This window comes from Panicum virgatum, chromosome 1N (genome assembly GCF_016808335.1).
Source record: "Panicum virgatum strain AP13 chromosome 1N, P.virgatum_v5, whole genome shotgun sequence".
Lineage (NCBI taxonomy): Eukaryota > Viridiplantae > Streptophyta > Magnoliopsida > Poales > Poaceae > Panicum > Panicum virgatum.
Genome location: NC_053145.1, coordinates 61,492,434 through 61,516,581, shown reverse-complemented (window position 1 = coordinate 61,516,581; position 24,148 = coordinate 61,492,434). Strand labels below are relative to the sequence as shown.

At 51.0% G+C, this 24,148-nt stretch overlaps 3 protein-coding genes across 7 annotated transcripts; all 3 read right to left on the bottom strand.

Annotated features, from left to right (window-relative positions):
- Window positions 1-701: 701 nt before the first annotated feature.
- On the bottom strand, window positions 702-4,108 carry LOC120657274 (2,3-bisphosphoglycerate-dependent phosphoglycerate mutase 1-like). Of its 4 annotated transcripts, none has more exons than XM_039935567.1 (9): window positions 3,844-4,108; window positions 3,320-3,548; window positions 2,983-3,206; window positions 2,738-2,856; window positions 2,484-2,640; window positions 1,964-2,065; window positions 1,744-1,863; window positions 1,123-1,177; window positions 702-1,038 (listed from the first exon to the last, which is right to left on the bottom strand). In XM_039935567.1, exons 2-8 carry the CDS (start codon window positions 3,546-3,548, stop codon window positions 1,133-1,135), a joined length of 996 nt encoding a protein of 331 aa, XP_039791501.1. In that variant the 5' UTR covers window positions 3,844-4,108; the 3' UTR covers window positions 702-1,038; window positions 1,123-1,132. The 4 variants fall into 4 exon arrangements, with proteins under 4 accessions (XP_039791501.1, XP_039791502.1, XP_039791498.1 ...); XM_039935568.1 differs by having other exon boundaries at window positions 1,127-1,177; XM_039935564.1 differs by having other exon boundaries at window positions 702-1,046; window positions 3,844-4,107.
- Window positions 4,109-6,201: 2,093 nt separating this feature from the next.
- On the bottom strand, window positions 6,202-7,979 carry LOC120657273 (photosynthetic NDH subunit of lumenal location 4, chloroplastic-like). Of its 2 annotated transcripts, none has more exons than XR_005668117.1 (6): window positions 7,525-7,979; window positions 7,166-7,258; window positions 7,001-7,061; window positions 6,856-6,924; window positions 6,568-6,703; window positions 6,202-6,458 (listed from the first exon to the last, which is right to left on the bottom strand). XR_005668117.1 is itself a non-coding variant. In XM_039935563.1 (6 exons), exons 1-5 carry the CDS (start codon window positions 7,906-7,908, stop codon window positions 6,636-6,638), a joined length of 675 nt encoding a protein of 224 aa, XP_039791497.1. In that variant the 5' UTR covers window positions 7,909-7,979; the 3' UTR covers window positions 6,202-6,458; window positions 6,589-6,635. The 2 variants fall into 2 exon arrangements, 1 of the variants encoding a protein (XP_039791497.1); XM_039935563.1 differs by having other exon boundaries at window positions 6,589-6,703.
- Window positions 7,980-22,087: 14,108 nt separating this feature from the next.
- LOC120657271 (FCS-Like Zinc finger 7-like) lies at window positions 22,088-24,116 on the bottom strand. The gene is made up of 2 exons (XM_039935562.1): window positions 23,674-24,116; window positions 22,088-22,769 (listed from the first exon to the last, which is right to left on the bottom strand). Exons 1-2 carry the CDS (start codon window positions 23,991-23,993, stop codon window positions 22,601-22,603), a joined length of 489 nt encoding a protein of 162 aa, XP_039791496.1. The 5' UTR covers window positions 23,994-24,116; the 3' UTR covers window positions 22,088-22,600.
- Between the last annotated feature and the right edge of the window lie 32 nt (window positions 24,117-24,148).

The window sequence follows — 24,148 nt, the reverse complement described above, 5'->3', positions numbered from 1 at the left end:
AGGGATGGGTGTAACTTTTCGCGACGAATCTAATGACGGTAATTAATCGATGATTGGCTACAATGATGCTACAGTAACTATTCTCTAATCGTGCGTCAAAGATCTCATTAGATTCGTCTCGCAAAATAGTACAGGGATTGTAAAATTAGTTTTGCAAACTGCCTTCATTTAATACTAGTAATTCACGGTCAAAGTTTGTGCTACTCATAGAGTAGCACAAACCAAACACAGCCTATATACCAAGGATCATTAGAGTGATGGTACAAGATGCATGTTTGGAGGTTGGCAGTAAATGATTGAAAAAAGGGCACTACAACAGAAGGGCAATTTCTTCATTTCAAAAAACAAGACGGCAATTTCCACGGCTAAAAGAAGTGAAATAAATGGGCTTATGATCTGCAGAAACGAAATACTAAGCAGTAACCACGATGGTTTGACTCTCGACCGCAAATTTTATACCACCGACTTCTACTGATGTAGATGCCATCTGCACGTTTATTTATGCCCCTCGGGATTTGAGCGAGGCTGAATCTGGAATCCTGGATCGGTCATGCCTTGTCAGCAGGTGTTCTTGTGGGCACACAAGGATCAACGACGCCGCAGCAGAGCAGCCTTTAACAGGTCACCCGCTGTCCAAAAGGATCAGAATCGAAAGTCTGGCAAGCTAAAACATTCGGACGACCCGTTGGGCAAAACTCTGATGAAACGAGGAACAGATATCTGGCCATACCATTTCATTTCATACAGTCCAGTAAAGGTGTTTACTACTGCACCCACCATTACAAATATTTCAATCTAATGAATGGGGAACGCGAGCGAGAATACAATGGTCATCAAAATTTATCCCCATCTCTATCTCTGGCTCATTACCTAATTATCCCTACATTCTGCAAGCATTCGAAAGGAATAAACGAGATACTACAAAGTTCAGTTGCTTGTAGATCTCAAAGATGCTGAACAGTATGGACTTAACAGTTCTTTCGGGACCAAAAGCATGTTCGACGGATGAGTGTCTTAGCGAACAGTAGAAAATGAAGCCTGCATGGCTATCAACAGAAATGATTAGTTTTAACTATCCCTTTGGAGAAACCTTTTCTATGCCAGAAAATAACAAATAGTTACCTACAGATGGTTACTGAATCATGCTGTCAAGCTTCTGTCGGTACTGAGCCAAATTCTGCACCCATGAATTTGAAGTTGAGATATAAATTATCAGACATTTTTATAAAAAAAATCGGTACCAAGAACCTTTCATCCTAATCAAAAATATATAATGGCAAACCTTGACAAACTAGGAAGTCTGAGCCAACCAGAGCCACTCAAAATAAGACAAGACAATAGAAATCAACAGAACAAACTATACTACTGGTCGTAGCTACGAGTAAAAAATCATCTGCAGATGGAGTTATCTGAACTAACTTATGCTCCTAAATATGCCAGTTTGTACTGGAGAATGCAGATTGAATCAGAATGTTTGAAGTGTCCAACAATTTCTAACTGGGAAACACAGAAGAGCCACTCACAATAAGATAAGACAATAGAAATCAACAGAAATAATGCAACTGGTTGTAGTTACGAGTAAAATAATTAGCAGATGGAGTTATCCTAACTTGGAAGTATTAAGACATCAAAATTTGGTAATTTATGCTCCTAAATATGCCAGATTAATTTTGGAGAATGGATTGAATCAGAATGTTTGTGGTGCCCAACAATTTCCAACTGGGAAACACAGAAGATTCTCACCTTGGTATAAGCATAGACACCTGCTTCAGAAGGTCCTGCGGGACTTCCTCGCCTGATGAATTTCCCTTCTTTAAATATATACAGCATAGGAATGCCAGTAGACAGCTCAAGGCTGATAACCTGATAAAAAAAGTGTCTTGTCAACAATCTAATCACAAGTAAAGAACACCAATTGCTAAAGGTAAAACATTGCAAAAAAACAAATACTCTATATAAATACCTCTTGAGAAGTCAACTTGTCCAAATGCATTATAATCGAACGAAGCGAATTCCCATGGGCAGCAATCATCACATGCTTTCCAGCCACAAGTTGAGGTATAATCTACAGACAACAAACGTACCTAGGTTACCTTACAATGGATAAAATAAATTGCAAATTGGTAATACAGCTGAGTGCAGGGTTTTGTGTTTCATAATGCATTAGGTGATAGTGACAGAAACAGATTAAAGGTACATTGGTAGCAATGTTCTTACGGCGTTAAGGCGAGTTGTGGCGAGTCACCACCGCCTAGGCGGGCTAAGGCGACGCCTAGGCGGGCTAAGGCGACGCCTAGGCGGGCCAAAATAGGGGAGCGCCTTGTCGCCTAGGCGACGCCATAAGAACATTGATTGGTAGAGATAGTTGCAGTCCAATCATAGTCTGGAAACCAAAGAAAGTAAAAACAGACTTTTGTATGCATACAACCAGCATGCTGACCCAGAAAGTTCCAGCTGAATCAAGTGTTACGAAATATCCTTACTTGATCTTTGAAATAAGCAACTGCTCTCTCCGCACACATCTCAAGGCTCTCGCCATTTGGGGGAGGAATATCATAGCTGCGACGCCATTCATGAACTTGTTCTTTGCCAAACCGGTCGGCAGTTTCTTGCTTGTTAAGACCTTGCAGTTCACCATACCTTAGATGACAAGGGAAATTTCCATGTGATGTTCATCAAGAAGCAAAACCAAAAGATAAGACGTCAAATGATCATCTAGAACAAAGTGAACCCTTACATTCGCTCATTTAACTGCCAAGCTGTTATGACTGGAATGGACTGCTTCTTTGTCTCTTCACTGTATATCCGACTCCACTTGTGAGCTTGTTCACTCTCATTGTGGACAATGATTGGAACCTAGAATAGCAAGTGCAATAGTGATTAGTGAGTACCACATGTTACCTCATAAGTTGATTAACTGCAAATGTGAACATACTCAACATGAACACTCTACTATAAATCTGAAAAGGGAAGATATAGAACCTTCTTACGGCGGTGCTGCATCATGGCAAGCATAGCAGTCATCTGAGCACGAATTAGTGATGAAGTGTATATTACATCAACCGGGATATTGCATATCCTTTTACCCGCTTCAATTGCCTCCTCAACACCCTTCGGGGTCAGCGGAACATCGACGCATCCAGTAAACAGGTTCTTCTCATTCCACAACGATTCGCCATGCCGTATCAGTATAAGTGCACTTTCACCTACAAGCGTGTGAATAGTGATCTTATAACATCAGTGAATCAATGATTGGTAGAACAATTTCGCCACCACTACACCGTTAAATGTTAAGTACGGGTGAACTAAAGAAACTTACTTGACTTCTTTGGGGTTGTACCACTTTTAGGGCTCCCCGGTAGCTGAACTGGCTCAACCACTGAAGATTGTGACTTTGAAGAACAAACTAGACCCAAATTTCGGGCACTGGGGCAGCGACGCCCTACTGAAACAGAATGCACATGACAAGTTCTCTTCTCAAGACTGAAGCAGCTGTTGGACCACAACTTGGTGGATGATAGTACATGCTGAGATGTGGAAGCAGCCATCTGTCCCCAATATACGCAATAAAATTAGCTGAATTCTTACACGGACAGTTAAGGCCCCATTTGAATGCAGGAATTTTGCAAGGGTCAGTGTAATTACTAAAACTTTATTATCCTAAGATCGAGAAGTACTGAGACAATCCCATCGCCACACAGATCAAATAACAAGAGTATCATAGGAATGACCATTAGCAACGGTAACAGCAACCGAATCCGGACTACCAACCATAGCGATTAGCATTACCGCTCCAGGGCCTAAGCAACGCGCAAAATAGGGGAAAGCGCGAAGATCACATACATGGGGAAGCAAGGGTGCCGAAACCCTCGGAGCGTAGCGCCTCGAGAACTCAACCGGGCGCGAAGAGCCTCGCCTTACAGGTCCAGTTGGCCGGCCCCCAGCAGATCGGCGGGACCGATCCCCGCCTCCTCGGCGAGATCTGCGGCGGCGGCGGCGGGTTGCGTAGATCGCCGGGGAGCGGTGGCGAAACCGAGGGGACAAGGGGCGAAACGGGTCTCGTCGTTTGCTGGCTCGGGCGGGTCGTGCTCCCGAGTTCTGGTGCGGCGCGGCCCGGCCGGTTTTATAAAAGGCAGCCGCTGCCGCGAGCGCGACCGGAGTTGGGTTGGTTTGTCCGGTCCAACCAAAGGGTCCACGAGCAGGTTGGTGGGTGCCGTGGTGGGAACAAAGAGGGTGGCTGCCGTCATTTCGTGAAACCGGGGCCAGCAACCTTTGAAATTTTCAGGGAAATTTGCAGGAGGAATTCAAATTTGTTTGGAAGTGTTTAGCGAGTACAAAAATTGGCAGGTTGTTGAGAATATGCCCTGTTCTGCAGCTGGCATGAATGAAAAAAAAATGGTGTTGTTCCTTGCTGCCTCGCAGTAACCACTAACCAGCAGGTCTGCTGTCCTCGGTTTGTTCAATATCTCTCTGTCCTTCCGGTGTCTGGAGAAAGCGTTCCATAGCTGCATCAAACAGCTCTAGGCGCTTCCAAGAACTACCGGGTCTCTTATCTTCTGATCCTGACCACAAACAAGAGGCGAGGTCACCAAACCACCGTGAACTTTTTGTCAACCCAAGCTCCACATTTTTTTCGAGTGACGTGTGATGTCGACACCCTCTCACGAACAAAGGAAAATACTGGAGCTTAATGCAGCTTGCTCCTATTTCATGGTTGACTTTTTTGGGAATTTCCGTTTTCACCTCACGTGTTCGTCGCCAACCGCCGTGACCCCATGCCTGAAGACTTTTGTACACGAAGGCCAGTTGGCTATTTGGTTGAGTTGTGTCTGTATAGATAAACTGATGTGCGAGCCATGTAAGAAGTTTGTACTGTTCCTGTCTGCTTCAAACTGACTACATGCTTGTGGGATAGCCAGCAATGGAAATGGTGACGGTGGTTAGCTCTGTCTTTCTTGATTCACCTACGTCCCGAGTTCAGGAAGGTGGGCACCATTTGAACTCTCGACCGAACCCACTAGTAGTGTTTTTTCTCTCATACTAAATCAACATCAGCCACCAGCCAGTATTTTTCTCTCACAATAAATCAACACTAATCACCAGTCATAGCCAAACGAACAGAGTGAGGTGTGATTGGTTGGCTGGTCTCAGCCGAGCCAGGCTCCCAACATGCGAGGTGCGCATGATTGGTTGGGTGAAGCGGCGGGCATGACATGACGGTTGCGATGCAAAATAAACATCGCAGCCTAGCTCCATAGATGAAAAAAAAATCTCGTTTCCGCCAAAACTGGCAGGCACGAGGGTGTGTGGGGTGCTGGAGAATGTGCTGAGCATGCCAACCAATCGGTTTCCTGGCATATTCTGGCCCTGTTTAGTTCCCACCCCGTAAACGCAAAAAAATCGTAAACGCAAAAAAGTAAAAAGGAATCTTGCTAATTTAAAGTACTAATTGAAGTTTATTTATAATTTTTTTTGCATGGTTGGGCTGTAAATCGCGAGACGAATCTAATGAACCTACTTAATTCATGATTTGGAACAGTGATGCTACAGTAACCATCCGCTAATTATTAGTTAATCATGGATTAATTAGCATCATTAGATTCGTCTCGCGATTTACAATCTATTTGTGAAAAAGTTTTATAAATAAACTTCATTTAGTACTTCAAATTGGCAAGATTTCCACACAAAAAAAATTTGCGTTTACATGTAAAAGGAACTAAACAGGGGCCTCTAATTACCTGCGAACGGGCAACTAATCAACTGCCCACGTATGGACTGAGCCTGGCCACAAGGGGCCAGGTTCGCTGGTACAAGCAGGCCATATTGAACCAGCAATCCAGTCAGACCCTACCTAACTCGCTTGCAGTTCGGGTTTGCGTAGCTCACTCAGAGGATATTCTCTTGACGGCGAATATTCCGTTTCAGATGGCTTAACAGTTCGATGAGGATTTGCTCCAAACCTGGACGCATTGCTTCATGGTTGGGTGCTGAAGAATTTGTTTCTAGTCCAGGGTCAAAGCTACTTGCACATGCCGTTGACAGGGGGCGCGAGGTCCTCCCATGCTCTAACGTGGGTGACTTTACCAACCTTGACAAATCATACCTCGTGTGATTTACGTAGGTGGCTTCAGCATTGACGGGTTCGTGCATTGGCTAGTCATGTCGACTGCCACTGGCGCAAATTCGGCTTGACTGTACCTGTACTAAACTGCTATGACAAGTATATGATTGAATGATCTTTACAAAGCTAGCTCCATGATGATGCTGATGCAATCCAGGTGGGCACTATTTTCTTCGGAAATAGGTCAGGAACATTGCCGATCGGCTAGGTAAGAAAATAGAAATGTTATTCACAAGCTTTCGCGAGTATTGCCAGAAGCGTTCTCTTCATCTGCGGTATTGGGATCATGTGTTCCAGGAACCGTTATCTTTTATCTGCATGATCGATAGACTTCTCCCTGAAACTCACCACGTGTTCCGGGTAAGGAAACAATAATTTTTACTCTGAAAAGAAGAACTTTAAATTTGCCGATCAAAGAAAATTCAGGGAACTTGAGAATTCTGTACTTTGTAGGATAGATATCGGACCTTGTCTGTTCTAATTCCTGAATGTTCATTGCCATCTCATCGGATGCTCACTTGTAAATCCCGACGAGGAAAAGGTCATATAGAAGTGTGGAGTTTCCAGGAATGTTGCAATCTCCTGTTAAAACAAGCAGATGGTCTGAAGTTCTGAGGATGTGCAGTTTGTTGACAATGCTAAGTTAGTGCAATTCTGAAAGTGCTTCTTTGTGGTGCAGTCAAATGCCACAGAGGCCTTTTGTTAACTTTTCAGGTTAGGGTGTGAAAATTGACCTGAGAAGCAGCCTGCTGGTTCAGGCCCGTACGCCAGAGTTGCAGGTATCATAAGCTTGCGTTTTCCACCTGAAGCAGGATTACGGTTAAGTTAGGATATAGGTACAGCATGCCAATGCTTCTATTGCGCAGCTCATAACCATACCAACAAGCATGGGCGGCACACCTCCACCTCCACTGATTCCCTGTTCAAGCCCACGGAGGATCTGCAGACGATAAGAGTGAAACAGGGGTGTCATCATGTGATTTGTGATGGCAAGGAAGGTTCAGACTGCAATACGCATCTTCTGTATGAGCAGATGTTGCACACCTTCCCTGCGCCGATACGCATTGTCAGTGGCCTGCCGCGCTTGTAGGTGCTGTCGAACACTGTACCATCAGGAAATCTCGCAGTGTAGTGAACCTGACGATCATCAGTAGAAAACGAATTTGTTAAATCTGATTTACAATCTGTTTCATTGAGATGAAAGATGCAGTGTCGTTCTTTGAAGGAGACGACAAGATGAAGCAACACCAAAGTGCAGGACGGTTAAAATTTCGACCCAGCAAGGACGGGAAACAGATAAAAACCTCGTATATTCAGAGAAGTAAAATGTTTCTACTGGACAAATGGAAGTTCAGTTCAAGGAAGTCGCAGGGCATGCAAGAAACCGTTCTCTGAGCACTGACATTGATGAGCTCGCCGCGCGGGGGCTGGGCGCCGGTCCCAACCTCGACGTCGCAGTACGCGAGCCCCGACTTGACGAGGTTCATGTCGCAGAGCTTGTCCCCGACCGTCGCGTAGTACTCGATGCGCGTCGCCCCGGCGTCCCCGGCCGGACCCAGAAGCGCGGCCGAGGCCAGGAACCCGCCCAGCGCCAGCATCCCCCTCCGACCCGCCGACGCCGCCTGAGGCGCGGCGGCGTGGCACGGAGGGGACGAGGTGGTAGAAGGCGAGGAGGAGGCGGAGCTGCAGGGCGCGACGGCGAGCGTCCTTCTGCTGGGCTTGGGGAGCTGCGTCGACGGGATTGGGCTGGACGCCATGCGGGACAGGGAGGAGACGGGAGGCGCCATGGCTTGCTGCTCTGAGCTGGCTGGCCGCTTCCGCTTGGGTTTATCCCCGAACTGTGGCTGCAAGGCGCGCAGGCTCGATCAGGTCGTTATAACGACGGCCGAATTCGTCGCACGCGGAGGCCGTGTGGGCTCTGAATGTTTGACCAGGCCGCGCCACTGTTGGCGGGCCGAGGACGTAGAAAATCTAGAATTGACGGGCCGCAAGTCTGACACAAACGGCATCGAGCTCCCGGCTATAGATTTTGGGCTCTTGGCCTGTGATACATATGGCCTCACAAGCTCCCAGCTATAGATCTTGGGCTCTTGGCCCATCCTGAGCAGGTCGGCGCGCACGTTTGCCGCCTTGGCCCTCGCCGTCGCCGGCAACGGCGGATGTGGTGGATGTGGATGCATCATTCAAAAGCAGACGTGGCAGCGCGCCAAGTGGGGGACGCCACATGCCCATGCCGCCGCTCGCCAACGTGGCGCGCCGGCGTCCGGCGTCTCGACACGCGTCGCGGCAAGCGAGGCGGCAGGCACGACGCCTGGAGGCAGGCGAGGTGCAGGACGGCTCGCGCACGCAGGCCGCGCAGCTGGTGGTGGTGATCATGGAAAGCGTTCAGCTGGCTACTTGGCTAGCATCGAGGCGCTCAGCGACTGGCGCTAGCCGCTAGGGTTCGGATAACACGTAGTAGTCGCTAGCGTAACGGTACGGTGCAGTGACTGGACACCTTTGCGTCTGCCTGCGATGCATTTGGTGCTTTGTTTGAGTCAAGGCTTCGATTTATCTGCTGGCCCTCCTGGACAAAATGGAGTTGATGATCATACCGTCGTTTTTTCACCGGACTGAGATGAAAGTTTACTGAAATAGCTTATTCTTGTCTGTTGGGTGGTAAAAGAATCTTAAATTTTAGTCTGGATAATTAAAGAACCTAGCTCTAAAAAGATCGGACTCTTATACAACTTTTAACTATCCGAAAAATATACAAGAGCTAAATTCGTTGATCAAGAGACCACTACAGCCTTAATCCATTACCAAACCCGCCATTTGCTTCCAAAGGAAGGGCAGCGTACTGAGCACTCCGAACGAATAATGGAGAGTTGGAGACCAAGGTGGATTTAGGAATTTAGCTTGAGTTGTCGATCGATCTGCAGTCACATACGAGTCAAGCGAGCAAAGATGCTGCTGGAGTGCTGGGCCATTCCTTACTTGTAAAGTGGCCGTTGTTTTCTGTCTGTGAGCACTTCAGAGACTTCTTTCTTCAGCTTCAAGGGCGGCGGCGGCAAATGACAAGGCCTGATGCCCCTCTTGAGCTTCCAGAAAGGGCATGCAGTAGAAGCACAGGCAGACATGGACGGCCGCCCAGATTAAACACGGCACCACCTGGGTCTGGGAATCTGCTGCTCAGCTAACCAAGCTGCGCGAAGAATAGTCGGCAGTGGCACCCATAATTTGTGTCGTCAGCGGTGGCCACCAGAAGTTCCAGAACCTCTCCTTTTCCCCGCTTTTTGGTGGTACAACGACACAACGCAATAAAAAAAAGGAAAACCACTTGCCAATAAAAAAACGGGCATGGGGCCTTGGGAAAGAGAACACCTAATGGGGAATCTACAGACATTTTCTTAAACTACCTGTCTCTTGAAACAACGCTGAGAGAGGACTCTCTGCTGTCTCTCAGCAGGTGCCATTATCTTTTAAAAGGAATCCTGTACGGGTGAAATTTCGCAGAAACTCACCTCTCCTTTTCTTTTTTCTTTTTTTTTACCGGAGAGGAGCCTGTGCCTGTAGTCATCTGTGTTGTACTTGTGTACTCCTACGTGATCCCAGCAAGGTATAAGCCATGATGTGTATTGCAGCTAGGTGCGGTTTTATTATAGGGTCAGTTGGATCCATGCCACTCCAATTTTTTGAAATTGGATCTCATGTTGAAAATCATGCCATTGAGTGGCATGATTTTCAACATGACACCCAATTTCACGGAGTTGTGGTGGCATGAATCGAATTTTCCCTTTATTATAATGGTGTGGATGCATGTCGTATTACTGCCGCGACAAGCGCATGTTCACGGATTTGCGCATTTCTATATGTCCTGTTGCGTAGCCAGAGGCGGCGGGCCATCCTCTGATGAGAAGAGAAGGGATATATAGAAGAGAGGATTAAGGAATGCCACGGTTTCCCCATCCACGGGAGGATCGGAGGCCGGCGATGAAGTACGCAGCTGGACTCTTGAAATTGGGCTAGGCGAGTTGGGACAGCCGGACTTGCACAGCCAGCCGTGGAACACTGAAAGTTATTCAGGTCCTGCTTGGATCCTTTAGATTTTGGAAAAGAATCACCAAGAAGTTAGATTTGCTCACATTCTTAGATTCCATAATCTTTACCATTTGGATTAGAAAATTTATGTTAAAATCAAGAATTTTGCTATACAATTAGACAATTCCATGTACATTTTAATTTCAAAACTAAAATAAAATTCAACAATATTTCCAGAACTATGGTGAGTGAAACATAGCATGCACTTGTGTTCATGTTAATTTCACTAAATAACATGAACAAGAAATTAAACTAGAGACACCGGTTGCGCAGTTCCTATGACAGGATTTGTGTCGGTATGGGCTATTTGATGTAGCTGAACTAAGTCGTTGCAGTGCTGATGGCCGTCGGGAAGTAGTCAGGGTGATCTTGATGTTCACTTGGGGAACACAGTTACACCTATCAGGAAGTAGACGAAGTAGTCGTTCGGGCCACAGAGAAGTAGATGAAGTAGTTGTTCGGCCACCAGAATTTAGACGAAAGAAGTAGAAGTATGTCGTGGGGTTTCTAGGGGTACCCACAGCCGGGTGGCGGAGCGCACCCGCCTATTCCCGGTGAGGGAGTACTCGGGGAAGTACTAGGCGATGGGGCTGAATCTACGCTGAGACAAGGACTCAAGAACACACGATTTAGAGTGGTTCGGGCCGCCGGAGCGTAATACCCTACGTCCACTGGGAGATGTATTGTTCTTGGTGGTGTGTATGAACCTATCCTCTGCTGGCCTTGGCCTTTGCTCAGCCTGAGGTTTTCTAGCGGCGCCCCCTCCTTTTATAGATCAATGGGGAGCGGATACATAGGACGTTGGTGCCCCGACAGGTGGGCCCAACGTGACTGTGGCTACAGTGGTAGCGAATCTTTCCTCCGATATGCGTACTGCTGCTCCTCTGACACAGGGGGGTCTTCTCTTGTCCCGTCGGCTAGGTGCCCGTTGGAGCAGCGTAGCTTGCGGCGTGGCCTGCTGAGACTATTATGTAGCGTCATAATGGGCGAAGCCGAGCCGTCGTATCCATCTGTTACGGCAGACTGGCAGACGCGGCGTGGGCGGCGCCAGTGCCCCCACTACCTTGGTAATACGCGACCAATAGTGTCCCCTGGCTAGTCAAACGCCTCGGCTTCTGCTATATCAATGCGGACGTCCACCTACCGCAATAAATGCAGTGGTGGGTGAGGCTTTGTATGGAGACCAAGCACCCTTGTATACGTGTCCACGCCGGACCACCCAGAGGTAGGGCGTCGACTTCTTCCCTTAGCGAGGGGTCCGGTTACCATACAAGAGGTCCGGGACCCTATGAGGGGTCCGGGACTTCCGCGGGGGTCCGGATCCTTCGGGAGGTCCGGAGCCCCGGCTGTTCGGGCTGCCCGCCTCTTCCGGGACACGCGTCGTTCCCGGATCTTCCCCAGTCGTGAGGCAGGTCCGGGACCGTTGCCGAGAGAACAGAATTCCGGACCACAGGGGTCCGGCTGTTTGGACGTAGTCAAGGATAACTATAAGGCCCTTGCCTAGACACAGCAAGAGGGGGTACCCCGGTCCTGGGGTACCGACAGTGGCCCCCGGGCCCACCTCGGGAGAGGTACGAACCCGCGGGTGGGCCACTATCGTGATGTGTTTCTACGCAAGCTCGGTTGCGTTGGTGTGCTCATGCAGAGAGCGGGTGCCCCGGACCCCTGAGGCCGGTACACCTGTTGCCAGGCTCAGGTACTAGAGAGCTCTTCTCAGGGCGACGAGGGTGTAGGCTTAGGGTACGGATCCAAACTAAGCGGCTACACAGACCTCGGGTCGCTCAGGGAGAAGCACCACTTCCCGGACCCGGCACTTGGAGCGACCGTGGCGAGCGGTCTCCGCCGGAGCGGGCCACCGGAGTGGACTTGGAGCGACCGTGGCGAGCGGTCTCCGCCGGAGCGGGCCACCGGAGTGGACTTGGAGCGACCGTGGCGAGCGGTCTCCGTCGGAGCGGGCCACCGGAGTGGACTTGGAGCGACCGTGGCGAGCGGTCTCCGCCGGAGCGGGCCACCGGAGTGGACTTGGAGCGACCGTGGCGAGCGGTCTCCGCCGGAGCGGGCCACCGGAGTGGACTTGGAGCGACCGTGGCGAGCGGTCTCCGCCGGAGCGGGCCACCGGAGTGGACTTGGAGCGACCGTTGCTGACAATCCGATGAAGCATGTTACCGGACCTCACAGTAAGGTGCAAAGAAACCAAGCCTTATACTAGAAGAGAGCCCGGGACCTCTAAAGACAGCAGTCCTGGATACTAGAGTATTTGTAACAGGGTAGTGAAGTACGTAAACTTAGGGTACATTACCAGGCTAAGCCACGCGGAGCTTCTCTACCCCAGGATACAAATACCACTTCTCCAGAGCAGGTCCTTAGGGGTCCGGACTGTCTTCCAGCTAGAAGGGGTGTCTTCACCTGACCACAAGCCAGCAACTTAACTTGGATTGTTAGCAATAGGGGAAACTCCGGTCAAGAGGAAAGAATAGTTAAACCAAGGTGAATCAGGGTGGAGCCTAGGTAAAACTGAGGAAGAAAATCTCCTTTATTATTGTGGTTGTCACGGTATACATCGGAGGTCGGGATTACGAGGTCGGACCTCCACCGCTCCGGACCGCTTTTGCCTGTTTGTGTGATAGGGCCAGAGGTCGGGTTTACAAGGTCGGACCTTGACCGCTCTGGACACACACGTAGACGCCACGCTATTACAAAGGAGAAAATCTCTCATTCCTTTCTTAGGAGTAACCTACGGCTGCATGCTATACAGCGCGTGAAGGCGCCCTGGATGTGCCTGAACCGCATCATCCAGCATCACCTCGGGAGCTCGGGGGACCCCTCCTTGCCTAAGAGCTGTCACATGCTTACATGGCATGAGACAAATTCTTTGGCTTTGAATGGAAGAGGCCCCCTCTCCCTGCCGTCGCCGTTGCCGATGGAAACCAGAGCCCTTGCGCAGCAGATGGACCGGTGCGACGCGTGGAGAAGTGCGGTCGTTCGCCGGTTTGTCCTTGGTGCTAGCGCCAGGGGCCCCCGCGCGAGGAGGCGGGGTCCTGTCTGCAGCAGCACCGAGCAACGCTGAGGTGGATCTCCAGTGCTGGAGACGGCAGGACGACACGGTCCACTTCCTCCGGGATGGCCGTCGGCTCCAGGCTCCATGTTGAGAGGAAGCCTTGAGCCGACACCATGCCACCGCAGAGGAGGTGTGGTCGTTGCTTGAGAGAAAACCTTGAGTCGACGTAGGGGCAGCAGCGCCCAGCGGCGCCTCCGCTGTGTGGCGCTACGCCGGCTCCGAGGTGTCGCAGTGGCGACGCACAGCAGGCGTCGCTGTCGTGCGCCGCCGCACCGAGGGTGTTGCTGCGCCGGTGCCAAGACAGGTGGAGAGAGTGTGGCCCTGCCTTCCTTCATCTTCAGGTTCGTCGTTGCAGAGGAAGAACACAGCCCAGAGGCCTGAAGATCCAACCTGCGCCTGACTTCCCCACGGACGGCGCCAAAATGTCGTGGGGTTTCTAGGGGTACCCACAGCCGGGTGGCGGAGCGCACCCGCCTATTCCCGGTGAGGGAGTACTCGGGGAAGTACTAGGCGATGGGGCTGAATCTACGCTGAGACAAGGACTCAAGAACACACGATTTAGAGTGGTTCGGGCCGCCGGAGCGTAATACCCTACGTCCACTGGGAGATGTATTGTTCTTGGTGGTGTGTATGAACCTATCCTCTGCTGGCCTTGGCCTTTGCTCAGCCTGAGGTTTTCTAGCGGCGCCCCCTCCTTTTATAGATCAAGGGGGAGCGGATACATAGGACGTTGGTGCCCCGACAGGTGGGCCCAACGTGACTGTGGCTACAGTGGTAGCGAATCTTTCCTCCGATATGCGTACTGCTGCTCCTCTGACACAGGGGGGTCTTCTCTTGTCCCGTCGGCTAGGTGCCCGTTGGAGCAGCGTAGCTTGCGGCGTGGCCTGCTGAGGCTATTATGTAGCGTCATAATGGGCGAAGCCGAGCCGTCGTATCCATATGTTACGGCAGACTGGCAGACGCGGCGTGGGCGGCGCTAGTGCCCCCACTACCTTGGTAATACGCGACCAATAGTGTCCCCTGGCTAGTCAAACGCCTCGGCTTCTGCTATATCAATGCGGACGTCCACCTACCGCAATAAATGCAGTGGTGGGTGAGGCTTTGTATGGAGACCAAGCACCCTTGTATACGTGTCCGCGCCGGACCACCCAGAGGTAGGGCGTCGACTTCTTCCCTTAGCGAGGGGTCCGGTTACCATACAAGAGGTCCGGGACCCTATGAGGGGTCCGGGACTTCCGCGGGGGTCCGGATCCTTCGGGAGGTCCGGAGCCCCGGCTGTTCGGGCTGCCCGCCTCTTCCGGGACACGCGTCGTTCCCGGATCTTCCCCAGTCGTGAGGCAGGTCCGGGACCGTTGCCGAGAGAACAGAATTCCGGACCACAGGGGTCCGGCTGTTTGGACGTAGTCAAGGATAACTACAAGGCCCTTGCCTAGACACAGCAAGAGGGGGTACCCCAGTCCTGGGGTACCGACAAAGTAGTTGTTCAGCGGGATGCAGACGAAGTAGTCTACTGGGGAGCAAGAGAGCAGTCGTGTGAAGACGCTCTCCAAAAACCTGACGGCCCGCTGTCCCAAGCAAGGCTTTGAAGGTCTGCTCTTATGGAACTGTGCGCATAGCGCTAGCGATGAAGATGCTAACAGCAGCAAAAAACAGTGGAAGAACAGAAGAGGTCTCCTAAGTAGAAGTGTCTGCCGTGTTGAGATGTGTGAGAATGAGAGGATGTTGGCTCCTTATGTAGGTCATCGGAGAGGAAGGGGGACGAACCCGATATAACAATGACAGTCAATTGTCACCATTAACCATTTATCAGTTATTTGTTTTAATCATCAATTCCAATTCAACCATTACCCTTCTCAATTATCCATATATATGGTGTTTGCCATCTCACAACTCCCCAGCATAATTAACTCGTGAATTCAAATAAAGAAGCCTGGTCCAAATATTTCAACAAATGTTTGGATCCCTAGCCAGATTTATCCAAACAGTACCGAAGTTATCTCGCTCGATGGCCATAAAATGACAACGTGACGCAAACTTATAGCACCGATAAGGCAAAGTACTAGGAAATGTTGCAGTATCACTAGCTGCAAATTAAATTTTGAGAACAACAGACCTCCATAGTTATGGATAGAGCTATGAGAAGACGGCGGCGGAGGAGAGAGCCTAGACAACCCCTTTATGTAGGCCTTCTAGGAGCAAAGGCAATGGAGGCGCGGCACTCGGCGAAAAGAAGCCACCCTGGCGTGTTTTTAATACTGCTGCCGCAAGCCTGCAGCGGCGAACGGGTAGCGAGCGTCGCAGGACCGCAGCGAATAGGAGGTTTCCCCGCGCGCATCTGTTTGCGCCGGCGTCTCGCGAAACATCTGCTATCTTCTCTCTTGCTTTCTCTCTCTTCCACATTGGTTTTCACAAGCTCTCCGTGGCCCATAATAATACTTGCTCTAAGCAGTGCTATCTATCCAGAACAGACGATGATCATTCCTCGGTGTGTTCCCGAGGCATGGCCGTACTGCCGTGCGGTGGTCCGTGGTCACTGTCGTGCCCAAACTGCCCATCTCGCCTGCCTCGGGCAGTCAGGCTCGGGCTCCATCCGGGCGGCGGATGAAAGGCCACCACGCGAGTCGTCGCAGCCTCAGGCAGCCCGTGCCGTGACGCAGGCCGTCCGTCCTTTCAATTGATCCGGCGAGGCGTCGACCGCCGTGCCCACGCCAGCGCCCAGCGCCGACGCCGCAGGCCGGCACGTCCCGTCCCGGCGCTCCCTTCATCGGCGCCCGTCGGCCTCACGCACGACTGCACGAGAGCGAATCGCCGTAGCCCGTACCGGCGGCCGCCTGGCCGGCAGATGCAGAACCAGTACTAGGGAATTGTTTGGTAGGAATCCGGCTGCTTTAAAAACAGCTCTGTCCCTATTGGTGGAGCGGTTTTTATGGTGGAGTTGAAATTGTTTTGGAAAAACGTTTGACAAAACAGCTCCATCTACCTTTTAAAATATAAAGGAAATATGAAATGACCATAATACCCTATTCTCCTTTTTTTCCATTTTCTTCCTATTTTTCTCATTCCTTTCTCTCTCCACCTTATCCTTCTTCACGGGCTCACAGTCACCTCCTGATTCCCAGCACCCCCTACCTCCCGAACTCGCCGCACCGGCCTCCATGCTCGTCTCCGGCCTCCTCGGAGCCCGCAAGCCGCCTCCACGGCAGCTGCCTCGCGCGCCTCCCGCACAAGCCGCAGCTAGCTGCGCCATCCGCCGCGCGGCCTCGGCAGCCGGCCGCGCCATCCGCCGCCCGCAGCTGGCCTCGCCTGCCGCGCACGCCTCCCGCAGCTCGCCCCGCCCGCCGCCACGCGGCCTCCGGCAGCCGGCCGCTCCATCCGCCACCCGGCTTGCCGCAGCCGCAGCGCCTTGAGGAAGCGGATCGTGCGAAGTGACCGGGGTAACGCGGGAGGAGACGAGCGCAGCGAAACCGGGGGCAAAGATGACAGTCGCGATGAAGCAGCCGGAGGAGCCGCGCGGAGCTACGTTTTGGGGCTCCTCCTCGCGTGTGGAAGCCGCGAGGGGCTCCAGGGGCAGCTCCACGCTGGGAGCTGGTGCAAAATACACCATTTGGCAGAGCTCCGGCTGGAGTCCGTTTTAGGGCTGGAACCGGAGCTCTGCCAAAGAGGGCCTAGTACCCCATACCTGCAAGCTCCACGGCAAAATGGCATGTGTTGTGAGCCTGTGAGACTGACGCGTTGCCCCCAACAAACCAACCTGCGTTATTAGGCCAATCTCAGTGGGAGTGTCATATAAGTATCATGAACATTAAATTTGCTAACATGTACTAATAGTATGAGGAGAAAGGATAGAGGAGTGTCATAAAATGTGAGATGAGTGCCATCACCATAACACTCCATTGGCACAGTTCTCAAGTTTCCAGTCTTGATAATTGTGTCGATGACACTCCCACTGAGACTAGTCTTATTGGCGCAGATTCTAGAACATATCAGTACTATCAGAGCAAGACTACCAACTCGTATTATGGTTCATTAATTCATCATTAATGCATACTCCCTCCTTCCATGTTTATAAGGCACACACGCATATCAAAATTCAAACATTCCCAAACTTTAACCAATAAATTGACTATTAATTTTTTTCTTTATAATGTAAATTTTATATGATTGGACTCGTAAAAATATAGTTTACAATGATTATAAATTTATAATTATAAGTGATATAATATATAATAAATAAATGATCAAACTGTTGTTTAGAAGATCGTTCCATGTTTCATCAAACCTTATAAATGTGGAAGGAGGGAGTATAGCTTAATTATTAATATATAGTCTACTTCATCCTCTATCAAGCTAGTTTGGAACATGTGTCTTAGCTCGATACAAGCTTGTAGCCGCGTCTACTCTCTTCTTTACCTGCATTAATATGATGTGGCATCTTACACAACTTGCTTAGGTAGTCTTATAAGAGCAAGGTTAATAAACTGCCAGTTGCTGACCGTAAGGATCATTGAAGTCTATCTCTCAACCCACTCGTATAAAATATAAAAATAATAGTCAAATTATTGGTGAGAGATTGCAATGTTTGAATCTTGATATGCATGTGCGCTTTATAAAAATAAATGGAGGGAGTAGTAGTTAGTCTTCATCATTAACATATGATCCGTTTGTCTCTCTTAAAAAGTATATTGATTTTTGTTGAAGCTAGTTATAAGTTTACATCCTGCTTCTATTCCTTCTGCTTTTCTCTCTCCTCCACCTTAGCATTCAATGTGTTTATAGTCTTTTTACTCCATGTTCACGAAATGATGCAACTCTACCATTTTTCGCACAAACCAATAACAAACGATTATGTAGAAACACCCGTATGATATGTACTGTGCCCATTATAATCCCTACAAAAATGAATCCTACGCTAGCTGGATTATTAGGCTAGAGTCGCATTCTTTTATGGATAAATTTTAAACTCTAATTTTTTTTTGGCGAACGGAGAGAGTATCATACTTGCTCTCTAGCATTTCCCACGTGTCGAATTCTCTCGGTTTCACAACGACAAGATGAGGACGTGATGTGTCCAATCTCCTTTGTAAAAGAACTTCCTTTTGCGCCTGCCCGGAACAGTGCCGTGCTTGCTTCGTTCCGGAACAGAAAGCCACTGTACAGTGGAGTGGACGCCCATGTGTCGAATGGCGAGCACAGACAATGAGAGACCGGGAGGCTCGCTTCGACTCGTCGGCGGCTACGGCCGGTCAAAAACTCGTGTTAAAAATCCAGGGCCAGCCGCATCGCGTGTATCAGTGAGGAATGTGGAGTACTCTATTCTGTTTGTGATGAGTGAATTGTCAATCGTGCGGTGTGATCGTGTGCTTGGTCTTTGGTTGCAGGTATACGGGCGTCAAGTGTCGACGGTGAGCTGCCGTGGAGGTGCTGTGGCCGATGGACCGTGCGGTGGACGGCGGTGAAGGCCAGCCGGGACTGGAGCTCGTGCCGGGCGGCAGCTGTGGCGTCCACTCCTGGATCGAGGGCGCAAGTGGCGACGGAAGGCGGGTTTCTTGGTTTGCGCCACAAAACCAAGGAGGCGGACGACAGATGAAGACGCCAAGTCGTGGAGGCACGAGCGTCGGTCTCGGGACTGACGGCGTCGACGGCGTCTAGGGCCTCGCTGCGGGCGAGGAGGTGACGGGCGTCGGGCGGCATTTAGGGCCGTCAGAAGGCCGAGGCAGGAACGGCGTCTAGGGCCACGACGTGGAGGCGGGAATCTTCCCGCGCGTGGAGTTTTGACGGTTTTCTCAAAACCGGCCACCTACCCGGGTATCGCGAACCCTTCAAAACCGCGGACCGGATCTTCATCTACGTGGCGGCATCGCGGAGAAGACTTCAATTCGAAGAAAGAACCTCGGCCGTCGGATGAGTCCATGTATCTTTTCCGATTTTGCCCCTACGGGCCTTTTAGTTTATTTTCAGCTCTAGGGGTAGTTTAGTCTTTTTGGTTGAGAGTTGTTGGGGTTAAATACCCCCTCTCCCTCCTTCTCTCTTTTTCTTTTGCCTGGACAGCACGCGCGCCTCCCCTCCTGGGAGTCCTCCTCATTCCTCTCTTCCTCCCTCTCCTCTCTAGGAATAAGAGGCATGGATTCTTGAGAATTTTGTACTGAGATTGATCAGGAAAGGAGGCCCTTCCCTTCTTGTGCCCTCCGGGGTTTTGAATTCATCTCGTTCTTGTTCATCTTGTCCCTCGTTTGATTGAATTTCGATTTTCTTTCGTCGATTCATGAGCATGAGTTGATGGCTTGATTCTTGATGATTTCGTGACTCTTTGTAGTGATTCAAAACCATCTAGCCTAGTGCTATACCCTCCGGAATCACGAGTCCCCCCGAATCGAAGTTGTTGCGTTCTTAAGAAAACCCCAATCTTGCTCGGAATTTCTTCGATTCCTCCCAAACCATGGAGTGATTCATCGATTTCTTCTGTGGACATGTTCACAAGTCCTTTATGATCGTGCCTACGAATTTTGGTGAGATTTTGACTTGATTTGATCCTTCGATCATTGAGTTTTTGGGCGAGGCGCGGACTGGAAAATCGTTTTTGGTTTCGAACAGAGTTATTACCTATCACCGGTTTTGTGTTAGAGTTTTCTGCTGTTCGCAAATTGCACCGGTGCATAGCTCTCGACGAGCATCGGATCAACCGGTGTATGTTGACCAGCAACCCCACGAGTGTGTTTTTACTTGTTTAACCGGCATATTGATTTTTCTCAACAACGGTTCATCCGGTGCTCTGTTGGATTTGATTTGCTATCTCTCTGGACAACTGCACCGGTGCTTTGTGTTTGTGATCGTCGGTTTAACCGGTGCTTAGAAGTTCATTTTGAGCTCTCTCTGGACAACTGTACTGACGTTTAAATCGATTTTATCGGATCATCCGGTGCTCTATCACCGGTTCAACCGACGCCCTTTGAAGCCTCTGCATCGGTTCAACCGGTGCTCGCTTTGACTGCTGCCGGCTCTGCTCGTCGGTTGAACCGACGCCATTCAAACTCAATCGTCAGATCAACCGGTGAGTTATACCGTGCTGTTTCTCGTGCTGCTTTTAGTGCTAGCTTCTGCGATTGTTCTCGCTTGTTCCTAGGACTGCTTTGTGTTAGTGTAGCTCCTCTATAGCTATTCTACACTTCACATAGGACTCGAGGTTTGGGTATAAACTTGGGATCATAGGTCGAGTTTTTAATTGCGAGAATTTTTTATCGGCTCCCGTCACCCCGTCTGGTCGCCTTTTGGTCCCTCAATCAGCAGACCGGCCGGGCCGTGCAGTGTGCAGTGGTGGTTGTCGGGGGCGACGACGGATTGATTGCATCGAGACCGGTCAGGTCACGGGCGCCTCACCTGGTTCTAGGCCGTGCAGGACCACACCGCCGTCTAGAATGTGCAGCGCGGAGGATAACACATAACAGCATGCACTTGTCCTGTTACGTTCGTCCCACTGCCAGACCAGACCGCTTTTCTGTCCTCTACTACGCTACCGCTCCACCTGCCTGATAACTGATGAAGTGATCAGCGTTTGCTCTCTTCACCTGGACCTGGGGAGCAGATTGTCGAATTTCGCAGCACAACACCCTTTGGCTGGTACCAACATCACTCATGACTCACTGGCTACAGCAGTAGACTATCCAACAAACTGTCCAGCACCTACCTGCTTGTACAATGCCTTGCCAAACATCTCACAAACTGAACAAGACGAGATCAAGGGTCCGTTTGGTTGGCTGCATAAGTTCTAGCCAGACTCTAGTAATGTAGGTGTCTCATGTTTGTACCTGTTTAAGGTTCTTAGCCAGGCTCTACCAATGCAAGGAGGGGTCCTTAGCCAGGCTTGCTGGAAACGCCCGGATCGAGCTTCTCCACGGAGCCAGCCTTGGCTTAGCTTCGGCCCGATGTCTGCTCACATCTTCATTTGCCCACCGGTCTTCCCCGATCGTCTGCTCATCAGAGATGCCCTTCCCCATGGCGGAGCTCCCCGCCTGGCTGGCGACGAGGCCCCGCGACGAAGCTTCCCTGCACAACTGGTGGCGAGAAGGGAGAAGGATGGGTCTTGCGGCAGAGAAGGACGCTGGGGAGAGAGATGGCGGCGGTGCTCCACCTCTCGTCGGACCTCCGCAGGGAGCAGGCACGCGAGCCGCTGCATCAGGTCGTCGACACGCCCTCCCCGGTCGTGGTCCGCCTCTCGCCGGACCTCCGCTGGGAGCAGGCACGCGAGCCGCTGCACCTCGTCCACGGATTAGGCCGCTAACCTCATATCGGCATCAACGGATCTCCATTTGCAGGAGCAAGACGGGGGGTGATGACCGGGAACTCGCCCAGCCATGGCGGCGTAGCATGCTCGGCGGACCGGATCTAGCCCGCGGCTGGCACAGTTGGGCCCGGCGGCGGCGACAGAGTTCACCCTTTCGCGGCGGCGCAGCACGTCCGCGCACGGCCGACAAATCTGGGCCCGCTGGCGGCTCCGGAACCTCGCTTGCACGCGGCCAACGGAGCGGCTCCCTTCGCGGCGGCGCAGCATGCTCTCCTGCGGCCGGCGCTGCTCGCCCGTGCGGAGCCGGCGGAGCATGCCCACCCGCCCGTTGGCCTGAGATCGCACCGAACTCAGAGCCTGTTCGGCTGGTCTAGACTTGCTTGGCTTATTACGGATTATTTTCTTCTCACACAATACTATTCAATCTACCAACCGAGCACTATTCATTCTACCAGCCGAACAGACTCTCAGGGACAGAGGATAGAGGTGTGGTAACATCACCGTAGCAGATAAGAGGTGACCATACGCGAGTAGACCAATCAACCAAACAAGCATACATGAGCCAGGTTTAGTTAAATCATGCAACCAAACATGGCCTCTTACATCTCCCAACCCAGGCTTAGGCTGGCCATGTTTAAAATTCTAGCCAGGCTAAAGTTGTTCTAACAAACCAAACGGACCCCAAACAAACAGCCATACGCAATCAATAGGTAAGGGAAGCGAGAGGTAGGCAGTCTGTTGTTGCAACCACAGGTTCTTTTTTCTCCCTTTGGACAGACGAGGAAAGCAAGATTCCAGAGATACATGCAACAGCCACGACTAAATCACTCATGACTGATGCATTCTTCTGCTGAAGATCTATCTCCCACTGCCGCTTTCGGTTCATGAGCAACGACGACTCTAGAGTCTACTTAGAGCTAAAAGCTGTACACACAGACGCAATAGCACGGCCCAGGAAAACTAATAATGGAAGGGACTGATCGATCTGGTGTCGCCCGCTCCTATCTGCAGGGTGCCAAGCGGCAGCATACGCCGCTCGCACCACGGCCGCCTTCGCGCCGGGCTAGGCGGCGGCGACGGTCTCCCCGCCGCTGCCGGACTGGTCGGAGCCGCTGGCGCCGGAGACGGACGGGGCCTCCTTGATGGAGGTCAGGGAGCAGGTCTGCTCCATGCGCTCGTCGTACTCGATCTGCTGCTCCCGGCACTCCTGGCTGCAGAATGCCACCTCACCCCTGCACGCAGCAGACAACAGAATCCAACCATCATGACACCGACATGTTTCTTTACAAATATAATTTTTAGAGTTATTCTTTACAAATATATAATTACCGCTGATCTTGCACTCGACAAAAAAAGAAGTGTTTAACCTGCGGTAGATGAGGGATTGCGACGAGTAAAGAATTGCGAGTTAGTAGATAGATGGTTCCAAGCAGTCAGGCTTGTATCACAATCGACGAACAGCTCATATGATTGGGCACTTGTTTTTATTAATGATTTGCTTGGAGTGAAGTGTGTGGGCTTGACTCATGATGTAAAATATACACACCTAAATGATACGCCTGATGCATCAAGTAATAGTAAACCTAAGCAATATAATTGGAAATAAATGACATGCCGAAAGGAAGATTCGCATCAAATATTCCTTCCTATAAAAAAAACGGGAGGGAATTAGATTCATATACTCCCGAGTACAACCAAATGTGTCGGGTGCTGATGGAATCAGATGGCAATTAATTTCACAAAATCAGCGGCGATCACGGAATACTTCCCTCAATCAATACATGGAGACAGATCAAATTTCTTACTTCCCCTAATTCAATACGGATGTTGCGCAACAGCACGAGACCATCGCGGAATTATGAATCTGAAGGGCATCATACTACGTAAACAGACAAGAAGCGCGAGGGAAAAGTGATTCGATCCAAGCGAAATCCCGACGTAGAAAAGCGTGCTGATAAGAGCCACTCGTAGTAAATCGCGCGTAAAAGTTGACAAGATCGAACGAAATCGCGAGCCGGAGTTACAAAATCGATCGAACCCACAGAACTGTGACTCGAAAACAAAGGGAATTTCACCAGGCATTCCAACGCTGAATCCGCTGGATGGTAGAGGCAGCTGTGGTGTCGATCTACGAACCTGTAGATGAAGGTGTCGTGGCCCGGTCCGAGGCGGCGGTTGCAGAGGCCGCACGCCTTCAGGAACGCCGCCGTGGTCTCGGCCCCGGCGAGGTAGCCGCCGGAGAAGAACCCCCTCGGCGCCGCGCCTCCTCCTCCGGTCCCCATCCCCGCGCCACTAGCAGGCAGGGAGCAGGACGCCGGCACGCCGGCGCCCCGCTCCTGGCGGCCCTGCTTCGCCGCCGACGGCACCGTCACCATGCTCGCCGTCCGGGGCAGCACCCTGCTCCTGGGCCGCTTCCCCAGCGTCTTCCGCGACCCGATTCGCTCCGCCGGCTCCATTCCTCTCCCTCCCTCCCGCGCCCCGGCTCCCGGCGCCCCTGCGATTTGATGGCCTTGTTCGTCGCGAGATTTGCAGAGGTGGGGAGGGAGACTGGCGGTGGGTGGGGGGAGGGGTTTTGCGGAGGAGCGGGGGGCATAAAAGGAGGCGCAGGGTA